The sequence below is a fragment of the Ascaphus truei genome, chromosome 7 (genome assembly GCF_040206685.1).
Source record: "Ascaphus truei isolate aAscTru1 chromosome 7, aAscTru1.hap1, whole genome shotgun sequence".
NCBI classification, from domain to species: domain Eukaryota; kingdom Metazoa; phylum Chordata; class Amphibia; order Anura; family Ascaphidae; genus Ascaphus; species Ascaphus truei.
The window spans coordinates 48,685,800-48,705,944 of NC_134489.1; the positions used below are offsets into that span (position 1 = coordinate 48,685,800).

Genomic DNA, 20,145 nt, shown 5'->3' on the forward strand with positions numbered 1-20,145 from the left:
AAAAGACAGTGGGTTTTAAGGTTTCCAGACAAGAAGCCTTCAGACAAAAAAGGTATTTTGTCACATTTGGTGGCGAATGCGGCTGCCCACATTATATGTCTGGGGGTATAAAACTACTTCAAACTCACCATGGAGGAAATTGTCAAGGCATTGATCCAGAATGCATCCACACAGCAGCAGGCTATAGCTGCACAACAAGAAACTAACTTTATCCAACAGCAAGCTATCGCTGCACAGCAAGAGACTAACGCTATCCAACAGCAGGCTACCGCTGCACAGCAAGAGACCAACAGGATACATGTTGAGACACTCAGAGTGACCCGTGAGGAACAGCATAGTGACATCCGTGAGCTGCGACAGGAGATCCAGGCTGTGTCTGAGAGGCTGAGCGGGGATCCTGATGGGAGATACCAAGAACCCAAGTCGATTCGGGCCAGTCGTTACCTTCAAAAGATGACGCAACAGATGATGTTGAGGCGTACCTTCTGGTGTTTGAGCGCACAGCAGAAAGAGGGATGGCCGGCAGCTGAGTGGGCAAGCATACTGGCACCGTTCCTGAGTGGAGAACCTCAAAAGGCCTACTATGACCTAGAACCAGTGCAAGCCAGCGATTACAACAAGCTGAGGGACGAAATTCTGGCACGCCTGGGAGTGACCGCTGTACGGGCTCATAGGTTCCACTTATGGTTGTATTCTCCTGACAAGGCTGCGAGAGCCCAAATGTTTGACCTCATACACCTTTCCTGAAAGTGGCTTCAACCTGAGGTTAACTCTGCTAGTCACATTGTAGAGCTTTTAGTGATGGACCGCTTTATGCAGGGCCTTCCTGCTACCCTGCATTGGTGGGTCATTCAAAGCGACCCCCATACAGCAGACCAGCTGATTGCTTTGGTGGAGAGACATGTCGTTGCAGGAGAACTCCTACGCCCTGCTCCAGCTGAACAAACCCGCAATTCCAAGGCCCAGGATCCTGCAAGACCTTGTAAGACTGTTCAGGGTTTAAGGGAAACTGGAGAGCAACAGGGATAGTCCCAAGATCCCAGGGACACTAATCCAGGAGTCAGGGGCGCATTCAGACGTAACAGATCTGGAAAAGGAATTTATTGGGGGTCAGATTATGTTATACAATGTTTTAAATGTAAGTAGGTTGGTCATACAGTCAAGGACTGCCCACTTAAAGATGAATTCATGGAATGCAATGTGGGTGAAAAGATGGGACCATACTCATTTTGTGGATGCATTGGATCTACTAATAATGATGGTGGTAATAGTTTTCATTTGTGCTATGTGAAGGTGAATGGGAAAATGCCTAGAGCACTGCTTGATTCAGGAAGTATGGTCCCCTTAGTAGCAAAGCCTGTAATACCGAACGTGAAAATAGATAATATACAGAAGATGAAAATTATTTGCATCCATGGTGATAAAAGGGAATATCCCACAGCTGAGGTAAGTATTGCAACCCAGTGTGGTACCCTAAATTACCGGGTGGGGGTAGTACCCAGATTAGCCCATGATGTGGTGCTCGGTACAGATTTCCCAACTTTCTAGAGTTATTGTCATTAACAGAGAAGGCAGCCCAAGGCTCATTAGAAAAGGGTCAAACTAGTGACGAACATGTATTCCCATTTTCTGAGGTTGATTTGGAGAGTGACCAGGTTATAATGGGGAAGAGAAACTTCAAAATGACTGCCCTTTTCCGGTGTTAGTAGAGGACAACCCCACTGAGAGCAGTGAACAGCCTGGTACTAGCACAGAGGAGGATGATTTGCTGGACTTGGGAGTCAGTCCTATTAATTTTAAGAGCGCCCAATGGGAAGATCCTACTCTAGTCGCTGCTAGAGATACTGTCCAGGTTGTGAATGGGGTTGCTACGCAGCCAGAAAATGTTACCTAATCCCTACTTTGAAGTGGTAAATGACTTCATTTATAGAGTAGGGAAAAAGGACTCAGCCATCACTAAGCAGTTGCTGGTTCCCCAGACATTCCGTAACACTGTTCTAAACCTTGCACATAGCCACATACTGGGAGGACACCTGGGAGTTGAGAAAACGAGAGATAGAATCCTTAGGGGTTTTTACTGGCCAGGGGTCCTTGCTGAAATAGCAAACTATTGCTCCTCATGCCCTGACTGGCAACGCACAGCCCCGTTCAAGGCTTTCTGTAGCCCCCTAGTGCCCCTACCTATAATTGATGTGCCTTTTGAAAGAATAGCTATGGACTTGGTGGGTCCTCTGGTAAAATGCGCTAGAGGGCATCAGTATATATTGGTTGTTTTGGACTACGCAACCCGATATCCAGAGGCAATACCCCTACGTAATACATGGAAAGATTTAATAAAACCCTTAAAAGTATGCTACAGAAGGTAATTGACTTTTTGTTACCCTATCTAATGTTCTCCATTAGAGAAGTACCCCAAGCCTCTACAGGTTTTTCCCCTTTTGAACTAGTGTATGGGCGACAGCCTCGAGGATTACTAGATATAGCTAAAGAGACCTGGGAGCAGCAGACGACACGCCATCGTAGTGTGATTGAACATATATCTCAGAGGTAGGATCGAATGGCAGCTATCATGCCTATAGTCAAGGAACATACAGTGGCGGCCGGCATGATCCTAATGCGGCTGCCGCCGCAGTTTAAAAATAGCAGCGGTCGGTGCGCGGCTGTCTTCGGCCGGTTTTGGCCGGTTTTCCCGTGCCTCGGGCGGTTTCTATTGAAGTGGCCGCCGCGCGGGAAACTCCGTTTTAAATGGAGAACAGACCCGCGGCTAGCCCGCTATGCACCCGGCAAGCTTTAGAATAAGCTTGGCCGGGACAGTATGCAAAAAGCCCAGGAAGCGCAGAAAAACAGCTATAACCGTAATGCTAGGATCAGAGTGTTTCAACCTGGTGATAGGGTATTAGTGCTGGTCCCTACTGTGGAGAACAAGTTTCTTGAAAAGTGGCATAGCCCATATAAAATCATAGAGGTGTTGTTAATTACAAAGTAAGGCAGCCAGGAAGAAGAAAACCTGAGCAATTGTATCATATAAACTTGTTAAAACCTTGGAAGGATAGGGAAGTTCTGGTTGCTTTAAAGCCCTTAGAACATCCCACCACTATACTGAGGTAAACATACCAGACACTCAGTTTTACTTCATTTACCAGCACCGCATACCACATCCAGCAGAAGGAGGAGGAAACTACTGCTTCTGGCAAACACCCAAATATAACGATTACTGCCAAACAAGCATCACCACTTTTGCCAGACAGCAGGCTGTTTTTTACTGTTTTTTACTGTTTCTTACTACATAAGCAGCATCACTTTTCCTGTTTGGCAGCAGGCTGCACACAAGCGCGCCAATCACTGGCCCCCACAGTCCCTCTGTATATTTTTATATTTTTATATTTTTTATATTTTCTATGTCCCATCCCTCACACCACCACCAACCACAGAAACCTTTTTTCCATTGAAGTATTTTCACTTAGACATCTGCATCCAAGCCCCAAATCAGTCTTTTAACAAATTGTTTTATCCAAGCATTTTTTATCCAAGCATTTTTTATTAAATTTTTTATTAAACAAACATATTACTTATTAAACAACCACATTATATTACTGGTTAAATGTTTTGTATGGTTTGACACTAATCACGTGTCCCTCATTTTCTCTTTTCATCCTGTGAGCGAAAAATCCGTGCGCTGACCAATCCACCGATTCTACAAACATACCAGACACTGTATCAGAAACAAGAAGTTAGGGATTTTGTCAGGAGAAATAGGGATGCTTTCTCTGTGACCCCAGGGAAAACTAATGTCATTAAACATGACATAATAACAGAGCCAGGAAAAAAGTTTAATCTTAAACCCTATAGGATTCCTGAAGTCCGAAGGGAGGCTATAAACTTAGAGGTGGAAAAGATGTTAAAACTTGGGATAGTCGAAGAGTCACATAGTGGGTGGAACAGTCCTATTGTGCTGGTTCCAAAACCTGATGGCACTTTAAGATTTTGTAATGACTATCGCAAGTTAAATTGCGTATCTAAATTTGACTCACCCAATGCCTAGGGTTGATGAGTTAATAGGGAGACTGGGCAACGCACGTTACCTGACAACTCTAGATCTAACAAAATGTTATTGGCAGGTCCCTCTCACTGAACAGGCAAAAGAGAAAACTGCTTTCTCACACCCAAAGGCCTGTTTCAGTATACAGTATTACCATTCGGGCTACATGGAGCCCCTGCCACATTCCAAAGAATGATGGACAGGGTTCTAAAACACCAATTCACAGAAACAGAGTGACTAGTCGCTCACCTAGTAGTATCAGGAGATAAAAACCTAGGTGCTTAGGGAATAGTAGTACAGATAAACACTTGGACAAGTGACTAGAAGTGGTCACTAAAAAGCCCTAATAACAGCACTCAAAGTCACAATACACAGGTAAGTATATGGTGGGGATAGGATATAAGTGTATTCACTAGGACCAAAAAATGGAGGTATATAAACCTCCAGCCACAAGACTACGAACAGCAATTAAAACCAAAAATAATAAAGTTTTATTAATATAACGACCGACGCAACTTAACAACTAAGGGGAACATATATATACACACACTGGATATTAAAATCCTCACGGAACGAACGGTGGTGGGGTAATTTGTGAGACAGACTCATGTGTGAATACACATATCTGGAGGAGATACACTATGGTGTAGATTGTGTATGGTGTATGGTCAGGGGCAGGTGGATCCACCTGCCCGTGACGAAGCTCCGCCTTAAGAGAAACGCGTAGGGCGTGGACGTAGTGACATGGTGACGTCACATCACGTGGAGTAGCTGATTCCGGAACTGCCAGTGCCCTTACATGTGCGCAGGATGTGTTTGGTGTTTGGTGTGCCGTGATAGACGCAGAGTTCAGGCTACAATTAGCTAAGTATTCTCATATTTATTCTCAGAGAGCTTTGTTGCAAGGTATATGATTTCATCACTAGCTACAGGGACACTGTAACAGGGGAGTAATCCCTGTTCAAGTAATGTGCCTTTAATCTAGCAGTGTGGTGGTTAACTGCTGGTAGTCAATTAATAAACACCACCTGCCTGATTTAGATTGCTTACAAAAACCTGTCTGTTGAGACTGGAAGTGACTCCTTAGCTCACTTGTGAGCTGACCTTTGGAGACAGAGCAGGGTTCTTGAGTCTCCCAGGAGAGACTGACCAAGAGAACACAGATCTCTGGAGCTGACCATGTCTTGAGCTCTGGCAGAAGACACAGCAGAGCTGCTTCCAAGACACAGGGAAAACTTCTAAACCTGAATGCTGACAAATCCTGAGGGAAGGGAGCTGAACCAGGAACTGAGAAGATTTTCCCTCCAAGAGACAGATTATACTTTCATTCTTAAGAGACTGCTTATATCTGCTTATTTCATGCTATATGTTTTGGGGCTGCGAGAAATGCTTGACTAAGGGAGATGTGAATTAATTGCATAGTGTTTCACTAGAAATTCTCCCAAGTCAATAGAAGCTTTGTTCCCCCCCCTTGTTTAGATGTTTTCCTGATGAAAAGGAAAAGGCACAATAAAGCCTTATTATAATGTCACCTTATAAAAGTCTCCAATTGTGTACCTCTGTGAACGTCCGTCTACAGACACCCTAGTAAAATTTGACAGCGATGTTAGAGCTGTGCTGTTTGGTCTCAAACAGCGTTCATATGGTAGCTTAGCTGTTCAGTGAATCCCCTCATTGATTATGCAACCATACCTCTGAGATAGGATTTTTTTCTAATGACTCTGGAGTCTGCATGGATGCCAGCCCATGTATTATTTTGCTTCATAATATGAATTATTCATCCTGCTATGTGCAGGGGCATTGATAGAAGTTAATATGTTTGACTGTGAGACTTCATAAATTATTAACTGTGGGTAATACTCTTGATTTATGAATTTGAGCAGGAGTTAATTTTCTGGTTTAAGACAAACAACCATATCCCATAGTATTGTGAAGTCATATTACCATCACTAATATATCATTGAGCAGGAATCAGTTACAATAATACCACGTGGTAGTTTTAATTATATTTTATTTCTTCACTTTTTCACCAAGGTGTTTCACTGTATATATTCACAAAAATTAAAAATTCTTAGTGTGGTGTGCACCATAAATGTACCTTCTGTGAGTGTGATGAGTCACAACCTTCACTCAATTGTTAATACTATTAACCATTGTACATAGGTAGCACCCATTTATGTCATAAATAGACATTAGTAAAACAATATTATTACAAATGTATCTATCCAATATGAGTGAGCGGTGTGGTATGTCTTTTGTGTTTTACGGTTACTACAGAAGCTTCATCCCAAATTTTGCCACAGTTGCTGCCCCTTTAACAGACCTCACAAAAGCAAGGTCCCAGTTACAGTTAAGTGGTCTCCAGAAGCAGATCAGGCTTGTAAATCATTGAAGAAGCTCTCTGTGCCCAACCTGTCTTGATAACGCCAGGCGTTTCTAGAAAGTTCATAGTACACACTTGGGGGTGTGGTTGGAGTTATTTTGGGGGTCATGGTGTGCGGAGTGGTGGCCGCTATCTTGGGTGGAGTCACAGTAAAAAAATAAAATTAAAACCCTGACATTCCTAGAATGTTTCCTTTAGTAATTGCGATAGGACTTTGGGGCGCACAGGTGGGTAACTAGAATTAAGTATTCTGGAATGACAATATGGGGATAGTTGAGGCAGTTAATAATTTGGGTCCCGTTCCTTTCCCCCCCATGTGTTGGCTTTATTGCGTAACTTTGTTCTAACTTGCTGAAGTTAAATATAGCCTTTAGGGCTACGCATGTACCTGTGGTGGCTAATAGGGTACTGACTCTTTATCCTGAATTCAGTTAGCAGAGTTCAGGAGGTTGGTGCCAGAGGTGGATCCAGTCGGCCGGCGATGCCCGGTGGAGTTGTGGGAGTTGGTGATGGTCCAGTGATGGACTTGGTGCTGGCTTCAGTGGCACCTGGTTTTTGCCTCCAGACGTTTGGATAATCGGGGATTATTTTATTCATTGGGCAAAGAAGTTTGCGGGTTCCCGGCCATACAGGAGGAATTTGGGCATGAGCGGGAAACATGGAAATGTGTTCTGGTGAGGCAGGCAAGGTGAGATAGCATCAGCTGTTGCCAGAACTGCTGGTACTGGCAAAGGACAGGAGGACTCCCAACATTTTTAATGATTTGTGGGGGGGGGGGGGGGGAGTAACATCATTAGACTAGGTCAATAAGGAATGATCTAGCGCAGATTCAGGGGTGTTGGGGAATGGTCCAGGTGGTGTGGTCAGATGTGGGGCGCACAAGGGAAAATTAATAAGGCAGTTGGGAAATTGATGTTGCAGGTAGGAGGCTGGGTGATAAGGCATCTTGAATTCGAGTCAGCGACATAGAGGTAGCATTTGGGAAGGGGAGTCCTTGCTCCGAAGAGCTTACAGTCATATTGGTTGATGGGATGAACGTGCGGAGACAGTAGGAGGCCATTCTGGTGGGTGCATCTGCAAGGGGCCAAGGTTTATGTATGAGGTGTAAATTATCAGCCATAGAGCTATGGCTAGGGAAGGACCTAATGGGGAGAGTGTGTCCTCGTGTGTGTTCAGGTTGGATAAGTCACTAAATCCCTTCCCACATTCTCCACATACATGCGGTCAGTAGATTTAGGTGTGTGGGGGGATGGTTCAAGTGGTGTGGTCAGATATTGACCACGGGAAGGCTTGGAAAGGGGGTGCAGCGAAATGTATGTTACAGGTAGGCGAGTGGGTGATAAATCACCCAGAGTTCAATTTAGCAAATAGGGGATTATTTCGCCCGAAACTTGGTACTTATCCGAAATAGGTTAGACTTGTTTAATATGACACTTCAGGAGGGGCTTGAAAGGCCTTGAGGGTCTTGTGGTACAGGGCTATTTTAAGGGGATTACTGTCACGGCCCCTTTTATTCTCCAACATCTCCGATTTTGTTTGGGTATTTTTTTCGAATGCCACGCACTCACCCGCGTTCATGCCGCATTCATGCCGAGACAGCGCTAATACAATGCAGGGCCGCGGCTTTAAATACCGGAACATGCCGCATCAAACACTGCATCTGCCCGCGGTTTTAAAAGTTGCGCTGAAACGGCCGCACGAGGCTAAAGGCAGCCGACACAGTAAATAGCCCCGTGGGTGACGGATGTTGGGGGGAGGGGGGGTAGGTGTGCATTAACTTGTTAGTGGGGGCTCTATGGTGCAGATAACCCCTAAAACCTTGTGGTGACTGGGGGTAGCGAGTCGGCTTGGTGGGTGTGCAGGCCATGGTTGCTGTGCCATCGGCTTTTACCTCGGAGGAGAGCACGCTGGCAGGGTTGGCACTTACCAGGGTTTATTTGTGCAAATAAAGCGGTGGCCTTTGTACCTGCAGACCTTTTGTTGTGTATTTATTTATATGTGGATTGGGGGAGGGAGGGGGAGCTTCCTCGCAGGCTCCAAGGTCAAGTTTTTGGCATTTTTAAAAGGTTAAAATATACTGAGCTTCGATAAACTGAAAGTTATGTTCAACTATGTACGGTAGAACTACATCACCAAAATGGCCACTCCCTGTGGACATATATATATATATATATATATATATATATATATATATATATATATATATTCAATATGCTTTTAACAAACAATAACCACTATTTAAAAAAAAAAATTTAAAAAGTGGTAGCCCTATTACATGTTTTGGGAGGAAAGTAGAATTGCCTCTTTGAAGTAGTTTGATGTATATTCAAATAAGTTGCTGATCCTTTTTTTTTACTCTTTCCAGCTGAAATCAAAATCTGCTTCAAGTACTATCATGGCATCAGTGGAGCACTAAGAGCTGCAACACCCTGCATCACTGTGAAAAACACTGCGGTGATGGTATGTACAATCATTTTGAATGTACTTGTAGCGCACTTTCCCCCACCCTATGGGAGATACGGCGGCTCCTGTGTGTGTGGGTGGTGCGTTACCTGAGGCTCACAGGAGGCCTGCACCTTCACGACTGGGAGCTTGGGGTGTACCTGATCCTTCTGGTGACAGCGCCTCCACCTGGGCGGGATCCTAACTGTGTTGGATAACCCCGTCACAGGACAATATAAGAAATACACATGTGGTATAAGGTAACAGTTTACTGCAGACATACAATAACAATGGTACCAGTCCCACCAACTAGGCCACGCACGGCTGTACCCTCCAACTCTCAACAACCTACCCAATGTGTGAGACAGCGCGGCCCCACTAATGTGTGTACAGTTGGTGCACTTGTCGAGATGAGGTATACCTGCCGGGTGCTCCAACACCCGGTAACGCCAACTGAAGAAAGGGATCTGCTGATCCAGCGACATTGTCCGCGATGGCTTCCGCCTCAATGTGGGGTGGTATCCGGTTTGAGTGTCCCACACTGAAGAGAGTCTCTGTCTTTCGGTGGTGGTCTCTTCCCAGACCACAGGCCCAAACTGCTGCGCGGCGTTCTGCTGTGTCCCTGACACTAGTGAGGCTAAGTGGGGCAGTGTCCCTGTCTAAGGACCTGTCCCTGTAGCAGCCACAAACTATACATGGGAGTCGGGGGCCTAGCTGGGGCCTAAGGGGGTCTCACGCATACCCTACCCTTTTGCTGTCCCAGCTCCGACTGGCATGGTACTCAGCACAAAAAGTATCAATAGCTGAGCAGGGAAAAACAGGAGCCCTATTGGCTGTAATGCAGCAGGTGATCTGGCAGCCACAGAGGCGGCTGGGTAATGTAGTTCCCCATGTGGAGCTTATGGTTGTAATGGCCACCGCTGCGCATGCCGCTCCCACCTCCCTGCACTACCTTCCGCAGCTCCGGCAGAGGTAAGGGGACGAATGGGTGAGCAGGGCTACATACTCAATAGTGACCTATTAATTCATATTGTAAGAACATCTGTCTCAATGACATTCCCAATATTGCCAACCTGGTTCCATGTCATGAGTCTATCGTCCAGTACTGGTTATATAAGTATTTTGTCATAGACATACAATACTATAATGAACAAGAGTGCACTGGAATTCAGTTTGGTAATACTGCATCCCTGCTTTCTCTCACCAGAGAGCGCTAGATCTGGCAGCTATTTTGATCCTTAAACATGTTTTTAAAGAAGTTAAATATTTTGGGGAAAATGGTATAGCAGAATTGTTGTTTGGCAGTGTAAGTGTGCAGAGGTACACCCAGGGAGACAGATTTGGGGAAATGAAACTGTGACAGTGAGGGAGTAACCAGGCCATCAATAGAGGTATTATGCCCGGCTGGTTACCTCTAAAGCCCACAATATGGCTCAGAGTGTCAGCTCTTGGATCCATTTTTTAATTCTACCTTGGGACTTAGAAAAAATATGAGAGAAAATATTTTTTTTCATGTTTAATAGTATATACTGATGAAGCGGCCGTTATTCGAACTCTCGGCGCCGATTTTGAGTTCTTTGCTGTTCCCCATGCAGTATGAAACGCGGCTAATCGCCCCAGGCACCCGCGCTTATCGCGGATGTTTTGTTTGAATTTCATGGATTCTGTTTCTTTGTTTGCAATACAATTGATGAATTGTAATGTGTACAGTACTGTGCTACTGTTTCAATTTCATGTTTTTAAAAGCCAGAACACTAAAATTCGTTTTTCTGCTCTCGCCGTGCTCACATCTTAGTGCGGGAAGGCTGGAATTCATCCCGCGGTTTCAAATCGGGATTCCGATGTACATGACGCGTGAAGTGTTCGAATAATGGCCACTACATCAGTATGCTTGTGTACGGTATTATGAACTGGGGACTTCCGGGTCCGTGGTTCCGAGAGACCATGTGGCTACCAAGCTTGGTGCCACCAAGTATGCTCGGGTCCCGGACATGAAAGCCTCAGAGGTTGCCAAGGTGTCAAAGCCATCTGGGCACCGGAGTTATGCTCAAGTACCCATGTCCTGGGATGAATGGCGGGCCCGGACCACCATTTGCCCCAAGCCAGACTGTGAGGAGCCTAACTCAGCAGGTGGCTTCTGACTGACAAGTGGCAGAGGTGCCAGGATGGCACATGCCTTTGTCAGAATCCGAATCCGTGCTTGCCGGCTTAGATAGACTGGCAATGCTCTGATTGGCTGCTAGGATTTCTCCCACGCTCGGATTGGCTGGAGTATTTAATGAATGAAGCTGAAATACTATAAGAAAGCCAGCAGCCAATCCGTTGGCGAGATTTACTCAGATTCTAAGCGCCAAGACAGCAGCGGCAAATTAGAAATCACCAAAAGATGCTCTGAGAGAAATACCAGCGAGCCGGCTTCAGAAATTTCAAGGCGAGAAATTTTCGGGGCCAAGTTCTGAAAATAGAATGTAGCGGTTGCAGCTGGGATTGCAAGACGAAAAGAGTACCAGGACGTTTGGTACTATCTCCCGGTCAAGGAATTTTGGCAGCTCCGGAGCAGATACAGTGGTGGCATCAGAAACTTCATGCCAATTTGAGTTCCAGGACATTTCGGGACAAGTCCTGGTCATCCTAACGAATTTGTTTTTACCTCTTATTTCACCTAGGAGAGGCTAGTTTTGTAGCCCAGACCCCCAGTAAGTGTGTTTTCTTTTGTATTTTGTAATCCATTGTGTGTATGTCTGTTTCTATGGAATAAATAACAATTTGTTTTACTATCTTTTTTTGCTCAGTGAATGATCCCAGTAAAAAGGTGTAAATACCTGGTCTCCCGTGACAGAAACCATGGCTTTTATTCAGCCTGTCACTTTAAACAATACATTTTAAGGAAGTACACAAATAAATAAACATCCTATCCCTTTGTAAGGGTTAACTCACTTTCCCAGTCCCTACCTGCAAGGCTGGGAGGATGTCTCTTTCCAACCTATGACCCAAAAGTGATACCTCTAAGCAGGGAGCCCTTAATGTCAGTTTCTGGGTCAAGGTTTCTGTCCATTGGGGGGGCCACCCTATGGCGGGTTCCAGGGTCTGCTGTGTCCTGGAATAGAGGTCTGGATCCTGATGTCTTGCTGGCAGGACATAGCCCTTCTATGCTCAAGATAATGTCTCTCTGGCTACACATTCCCTCTGTGCTCAAGAGATCTCCCTTGCAGTTAAAGCAGGAGACTTTTCTACCAGTCTGATGAGCCAGGTGGAGACTCATTAATTGTCTCTAGTGGCAATTAACCAGCTCCCTGCTGGATTCCTCAGACTAATACAGGCTTTCTATTGAAGCTCTTTTATACAGGGGTTAAGGCCGTTATTGGCAGGACTCCACAATTTAAAATATTTGAAAAAAATAAGTCATCTTCCAACCTTGCCCACCATATGATCGCTTCTGTAGGGTTCGTATTGTCCTGACCCGCTCCCTAATGCCAAATTGAAGAAAAGGTCCTCTTCTCCCATTCAGATCACTTTCATGGCTCCCCCAAATAAACAAGCAGAAGAACTATTACATTCTTTGGAGGTCATTGGAGACACTCTCATGCCAGCCCTTGTGACATCCTGAGATCGTCATAAGAGCATTGTACAAGTTAAAATCTATTTTTTTTCTTTTATACAATCTCATTGCTCCGGTCATTTTCCAATTTTCTCTGTTAACTCTGGGCTCCAAGAGGGATCTGACTTGAGTCCAGGGCCGGCTTGACGGCGGTGCCATTGGTACCATCGTACTGAGCCCTGCACTTACAGAGGCCCCATGCCACAACAGTTAAACCGATTGCCGTGGGAGGTGCAGAGCCTCTGTATGTATCTCTTACCTTCCATCTGGCATCGCCTCATCTCTGCGACGTCACAGCATCACATTGCCATGACAATGTGACCCCACTACAGCATATGACACTGCGACGTCACTGAGATGAGGAGCTGTCAGAGCAGGTACGAGGCCCACACTTTGCCTTGGCACCGAGTGCCACTTTATTTCAAGCTGGCTTTGGACCTGACCACTGAGGGGGGTAAAGCAGAAATCCCCTCTACTCACTATAAAAATTAAGGATTATAATTATTAACCGACTTTAAGCCATGGCAGCAAAGTGTATTCTGCCACACTGGAGATATCCAAAGCTGAAAATCTACCTCCTATTAAGTTAAAATGGCTGATGCTATGCTGATGCCATGCACACACATTAAGAAAACAAAAGTAGCCATGTTACCTCCTGAAATCAGTAAAAACTCATCAAAAAATAAAACTTTTGAAAAAAGAATGTAATAGATCAGCCCATCTATCACTTTATTGGCACTTTGTTTTAAAAATTGATGTGAGGGAATTGTTGCTTTCAAAACCTCAATGTTATATTATATTTCCTTCCAGATGGGAGCAGACGGTATAGAAGGAGGGGCTTCTGCTACTCAACAATCTAGGAAATTAGTTGGCTTTACTTTATCAGGTATGTTCATATTTATGTGTTTCTTAAGGTACCCATGTGTGTAGAACCATGTGTGTTGAAATCTACATATGTTCCACAGGTCACCACACCTGCTTTATTCACCCCTAATCCTTGCCTGCTGCATTTCTCTACTTTGTATGGTGTAGAGTTTTTGCCACTTTTTTACAAATCATTATTTGTATTGGAATATTTGGAAAACATTATTAGGAAATGAATAATGTGATTTTTTGGAGCTGCTCCATTCAAATAGCCATGGTGGACACAAAATTGCTGGGCGGTCAGGCTTGCTGTGGCAGGCAATAGAAAGCTTCCAGGTAATCAGGAGATGATGGTGTCATTGTTTCATGGTCATTTTTTCCCTATTTAAATGTAAGAAGGGTTTTGGTCAGTGGCGGATTTCACATTAGGCCCGATAGGCCTGGGCCTAGGGTTGCAAAGTTCCCTTTTTCTCTCCCCTTCCCCACCCCATATACAGAGAATGTTTGGCCGTGAACACAAAGCTGTCATTCTGCTGCCTAGACACATATCGCAGGGCAGCTCGCAGCTAGAAAAGCCAGGTCTGCTTCGCCCGACCGCTACGACAAGCCAGGTCTCATAAGTGCATGTTTAAATGTCCTGCTCGGGTGTGACGGTGAGGGGGTAACCAGGCTTTATAATAAAGGTTAAGCCCACTTGGTTGCCCCTGAACTGTGTTTTGGGGGTCCTAGAGTGTCAGCTCTTGGACCCGTGTATTGTGCATGCATTACTGTGACTGTGTGCAAATTATGCGACAATAAAGATTTTTCTGTGTTTCGCCTTTCCTGGGGTGCTGGGACCAGGAGATTTCTAGGCTGAGAGTTTCAGGGTAGGTTTGACGGAGAAATTTCTTTCAGATTGTGTCTATTTAGCAGGGTTCCAAAGTTACTGGAGACCCCAAAAATGTACCCAGGATTCAGGTTAGATTCCCGGCTACATTGAAGCGCAGTGCTCCGGTCAAAACCCTACCATGAAAAGCGTTCTTGCGACTCACCACTAGGAGGTCCTGCTTCAGCAAACACCAGAAACGGTAAAAGGAGGCACATGGAGGAAAAGGGTAACTGATACAGTCCAGGGGTCCCTAATATAACAGGATGGGCTGCCCAGTTCCTGCGGAGGTCACCCTAAGTCTGGTATAGGGGTTCCGGAGCTACAGTCATTTATAAAACTGAGAGTTTTATTAAGAGAAGGCTGAGCATGTTTTTATTAAAATAAGAAGTTTATTTATTGAGTGTCAGATATATGGCTAGTGGGGAAAAAACACAGTTAGAGTGAAAACTGTATCTCCCACACCAAATAGACTTAGCACATTTTAATAAAGAAGAGTATAAAAGTATATTTTATTTAGCAGCAGTATTTTAAAATATGTTTAAACTGTATACATTAAATCAGAGAGGGTTTTTGTCCTGCAAGACTCAGAGGGGGGCTTATGGCTAATAGGGTGTGGAGCCAGCCAGTCTACGCCTAGGTCCCTAGATCAAAGTCACATGTTGGCAGAGGTGTGAAAGCCCTCTACATATGATAGCTGTGTTAAGTGTCCCAAATCCTGTGATGAACTACATGCCATCCTGGCCAGTTGTCACTTTTCCCAGACTTAGAGGCACTGAGCAGGTGGGGGGGTTTGCATTGTGAGTGGGCAAGATGGCAGTTTGTGCCCATGCTCTCTCACTGTTCTGAAGCCATAGGTGCCAGCTTTCACAAACCTGGCAAAATGTGTGAGTGGTTGGGGATGAAACTCCCACGTCACGGGTTGGAGGACAAGCTGTGGAACTGCCTGTCCCAAAGTGTATAAGACAGCTAGTCACCATCCTAGAAGTCTCTCTGTTGTTGTTCTCTCTTTTGTGTTCTGTGTGTTCCCAAGTGATTCCAAAAGTCCAATTTGCCAAGGGCAAGAACGGGTCGGACCAGATCCAAAGACGCCTTGCGGAGATTGCAAGGAAAAAGGCTGCAGGATTTTTTAAACGGAAAGTCCTCACTTCAGCACTGGACTGTTTTAAAGACTTTATTTCAAATAGGAAAGTCAGTTTGTCAACCCCAGACCCCCAGTAAGTGTATCTTCTTCTGTCTGTTGTAATTCAATGTATGTTTGCCTGTTTCTACAGAATAAATTAAAATGTATTTTACTTATTGGCTTTGCTCAGTGATATGATCCCAGTTATAAATGTGTAAGTACCTGGTCTCCCCTGACAGCGGCACATTTAAAGATGGTGCGTCGGAGTGGCAGGTCTAGGCAGTCCTGCACGGTACATTTAAACCTACACTGTTCAGACCTGGCTTCTCGGAGTGGGTGGTCAGTTGCCAGAGGGTGTGTGGCAGAGATTGTGGCAAATTTCCCCGGTGACATTTTAGTAATGGCCAAAACCGTATACTGTACATAGGCCCCCCTCTCTTCCGGGGGAGAGTGTGTGGCCTCTGTTAAGTCCTTACCTTTTTTGTGCCACCCTCCTCCTTCAGCGTTGCGGCATCAAATGATGCTGTGACGTCACATGGCAACGCATTGTCATGGAAACACGGCATCATGTGAGGTCGTGTGTCAGATGACGCAGTGATGCTGAAGGACGGCGGAGCGAAGAAGGAGGTAACCTCAAGTTAAGTGTCTATGGACGAGTGATGTTTAAATCTGCCACTGGTTTTGGTTTATAGTCTAAATCTCTTCTGTATTTTGGTTTTACTGAAACTTCCTTTGGTTTTGTTTTTACAGTTTTTTTAAATAATGGGATTTTTTTAAAAATAAACAGGAAACATTTTGTTTTAGAATTTTTTTGATATTTTTGGGCTTCTAACTTTTTTGAAAATTTGCCGATTTTTTTTTTGTTCTAAGAAAGAAAATTGCCCAATGTAATGTATTAAAAGAAAAAAAATGTAACCAAACTTTTGAACTATTGTAAGATTGTGAAGTTCAAATTTTTAACCTACGAGCCTGCCCATCTGCAGCAAGAGCCTTGATTAACAATTTCCATGCGAGAGGAGCTACAAACATCAGTTCCACAGCCTATTTGCCAATTTGAGACCACATGATCGCAAAATCACTGCAGTGCTGTGAAAGGTAGAGGACAACCCCCCCCCCCCTTCCATTCAATCGTGTTTACTATGGAGCGGTGAATGTAATCTCTCCTAGAAAATTATCAAAAAGACATCATGTTTACTGTTCGTCACAAGTGACCCCAGGGTGCCGGCCCACATGACGTTCAGTAAATGTTATTAGGGCACTCAACTGGTTCATTTGCTTCCTACAATTACAATAGATACAAGACAAAAAACAATATATATATATATATATATATATATATATATATATATATATATATATATATATACTGTATGTATATATATATATATATATATATATATATATATATATATATATATATATATATAGTTTTTTGTCTTGTATCTATTGTATCTAACAAAGTGCACTCACTGCATCAGTCATAAATGCATTTATAAATGTTCCTGATAAATGATACTCGGCAAAAAAATAATAATTATATCTATATATACAGGCATACCCCGCAATAACGTATGCAATGGGACCGGAGCATGTATGTAAAGTGAAAATGTACTTAAAGTGAAGCACTACCTTTCCCCACTTATCGATGCATGTACTGTACTGCAATCGTCATATACGTGCATAACTGATGTCAATTACGCATGTGTAACAGGCTCTATAGTCTCCCCGCTTGCGCACAGCTTCGGTACAGGTAGGGAGACAGTATTGCTGTTTGGGACGTGCTGAAAGGCGCATGCGTGAGCTGCCATTTGCCTATTGGGCGAGATGTACTTACTCGCGAGTGTACTTAAAGTGAGTGTCCTTAAACCGGGGTATGCCTGTATAAAACTGAAATGTTTGTCTGTGGGTTTGTGCTCGCTCTCATTGGCTGTCAAGCTCTCCCATTGGCTGACTGTGGGGCGGGCCTTGGCTGTGATTTGCTCTCATTGCCTGACTACGGGGCGGGCCTTGGCTCTCATTGGCTCTCGCGGTCTCCGAGTGCAAGGCAGGGTGACGTCATGATATACACACAGAGAGGGGAGATACATATATGCCCAGATCATGCACACGCTGTGGAAACCTGGCATCACTCCAGCAAGCCTTGAAGAAGGAGAGAACCTGCCTGCTGCTGCTCTGTTGTGTTTCCGACTACAAGGTAAATGCAGCAGCCCCCCTCCTCCTCCCACCCCCCCAACAGGCAGGAAACAATACTTAACTTTCAGAACTACCAATTGCACTGCAAGCACTTTTGGACATTTTATTGCGCTTCTGCCCCCCCCCCCACCGCCTCCCGGTCGCTTTCTGCCCCTCCCTGGTTGCTTTCTGCCACCCCCCCGGTCTCTCTCTGCCCCCTCTGGTCTCTCTCTGCCCCCCCGTCTCTCTCTGCCCCCCCTGATCTCTCTTCTACCCCCCTGTCTCTTCCCCCCTGTCTCTCTTCCCCCGTCTCTCTTCCCCCGTCTCTCTTCTACCCCCGTCTCTCTTCTACCCCCCGGTTCTCTTCTACCCCCATCTCTCTTCTACCCGCCGTCTCTCTTCTACCCCCGTCTCTCTTCTACCCCCGTCTCTCTTCTACCCCCGTCTCTCTTCTACCCCCGTCTCTCTTCTACCCCCGTCTTTCTTCTACCCCCGTCTCTCTTCTACCCCGTCTCTCTTCTACCCCCCGTCTCTCTTCTACCCCGTCTCTCTTCTACACCCCTGTCTCTCTTCTACACCCTTTCTACACCCCTGTCTCTCTTCTACACCCTCTATCTCCTTTCTAACCCCGTCTCTCTTCTAACCCCCCTCTCCCTCCCCCCGTCTCTCTCCCCCCCTGTCTCTCTTCCCCTTCCCCCCATGCCCCCCCCGAAAAGAGAACATGTTGCTAAAAAAAATTGAATCCCACCACTGCTCCCGCCCCCCCAGTGAACCGCTGCCGGCGAGCTCTGAAGGGGGGCGGGGGAATCACAACCCCCCCCCCCTCCTCCCCCGTGAGCTGCCGCCAGTGAGTTCTGAAGGGGGGGGGAATCACAACCCTTCCGGCGGCCCCTCCAGTGACCACTGCCACCGAGCTCTGAAGGGGGGGGGGTGGAATCACAAAAGTGAGCCACCGCTGGCGACCTCTGAAGGGGGGGGGATTGGAGATGTGAAGGGGGGGGGGACCGGGCTGGGGGCAGGAAATCGAAACTGTGAAGGGGGGGGACGGAGCTGTGAACGGGGGGGGGGGGGAACAGAGCTGTGAAAGGGTGGGGAATCGGAGATGTGAATGCGGGGGGGGGGGGAAGGAGCGCAGCTGTGAAGAGGGGCCGGAGCTGTGAACGGGGAAGGGGGGAGAACAGAGCTGTGAAGGGGGGGCCGCATTCATGTGCAGGGGGGGGCGGATTGCTGTGAACGGGGGAGAAACTAAGAGGGGGGGAGAAAGGGGAAGGGGGGGAAGATATAGAGAGAGGGGGGTGTACGGAGAGAGGGGGGTGTGGAGAGAGAGAGGGGGAGGGGAGAGCGGAGAGAGAGAGGGGGGGTTAGAGGAGATAGGGGGGGGGAGAGGAGATAGAGGGGGAGCAGTTTCTCTCCTACCTGTTTATTTAGCCACATTGCTTTAGTCTTGTTTCTTCTATATTTAATAATCAAGGGTATACACTGATACCGGTAAGTGTGCTTTTTTTTAACAAACTTTTAAAGACTGCCCATATATCTTCCACATTTTTCCCTTCAATAACATAATCCAAATTTATTCCTTATAGATTATTCCTCAATTTATTAAAATCTGCCTTTCAAAAATTTTAAGTCTTTGTTGAACTCATAATATGCTATGATCACTTTCTCCCAAATGTTTCTAGACTTGAATATTTGTTATTACTTCTACTGTTTAATATAACCAAATCCATTTCCCCATTTCTATCTATTATGTCTTGTTAATTATCTGTTTCTTGTCCTTCCCTCCTCCTTCCTAGTTTAAAATCTCCTGCATCCTTTTTAACATCCTACCCCCTAGCACAGAAAATCCCTCTTCATTGTGGTGAAATCCGTCCCTATCATAAAGATAGCACCTCACAGAAATGGAATCACAATGCTCTAAAAAATAAAACTCCTTCCTAACCACTTTCTTAACCATGCATTAATCTCCCTAGTCTCCAACTGTCTCCCTAGGGTAGCGCATGGCACTGGTAGTATTTAAAAAAAAATACTACCTTTGAGGTTTTTGCCTTAAGCTTGCTGCCTAGATCCTTGAAATCAAAGATTGGCAAAGTTAGAGAAAGATGGACGGTCCTAAAAAATTATTGCAGGGATCTAGGCCTACCCAGGGTCGCCTAGTCAAGTGGACCCAGGGTTTTGAGAGGGTTATATCACCCAAGAGGAGAGTCTACCAAGATACCTATTTGGATATTGACTCACACATGGCCGTGTGAGTACATTTATCCAGACAGTCACCCCCATCCCATTGATGTTTAGATCTATCACTTAGTACAATTATAGTATTGATATTTGTTTTTATTTTTTGTTTATTTCTCGATTTGCGCTCCCCACATTCTATTCCTACCGCTTTACGAGGATCACGGGAGGATCCTCCTTTGGGTTGAGCTGCATCCTATGTCTGGCTAGTATTATACCACTTGGTTTGCATTGTTCATATGTGTATCAGCTGTTAGACATATCATCTCCGTTACACCATATAGGGAGCGCCTCAGATATCTTCCATTACAGGGATCAAGGCCGCAAGCTTTTTAATATTTTTAAGGAATCCAGTTACATTGATAGGTTGTTTTAAAAAATGTGCTTACTATGAGCAGACCCTACAACATTTGGCACATTATAATGA

At 45.3% G+C, this 20,145-nt stretch overlaps 1 protein-coding gene across 2 annotated transcripts in view; it reads left to right on the forward strand.

The window, feature by feature from the left end:
* Window positions 1–20,145, forward strand: part of HECW2 (HECT, C2 and WW domain containing E3 ubiquitin protein ligase 2) — a 241,888-nt gene that overhangs the window by 44,796 nt on the left and 176,947 nt on the right. For both annotated transcript variants that reach the window (XM_075608335.1, XM_075608334.1), the window contains 2 exons: window positions 8,788–8,882; window positions 13,273–13,348. In XM_075608335.1, coding sequence (XP_075464450.1) covers window positions 8,788–8,882; window positions 13,273–13,348 — 171 coding nt within the window. The remainder of the gene's footprint in view (window positions 1–8,787; window positions 8,883–13,272; window positions 13,349–20,145) is intronic.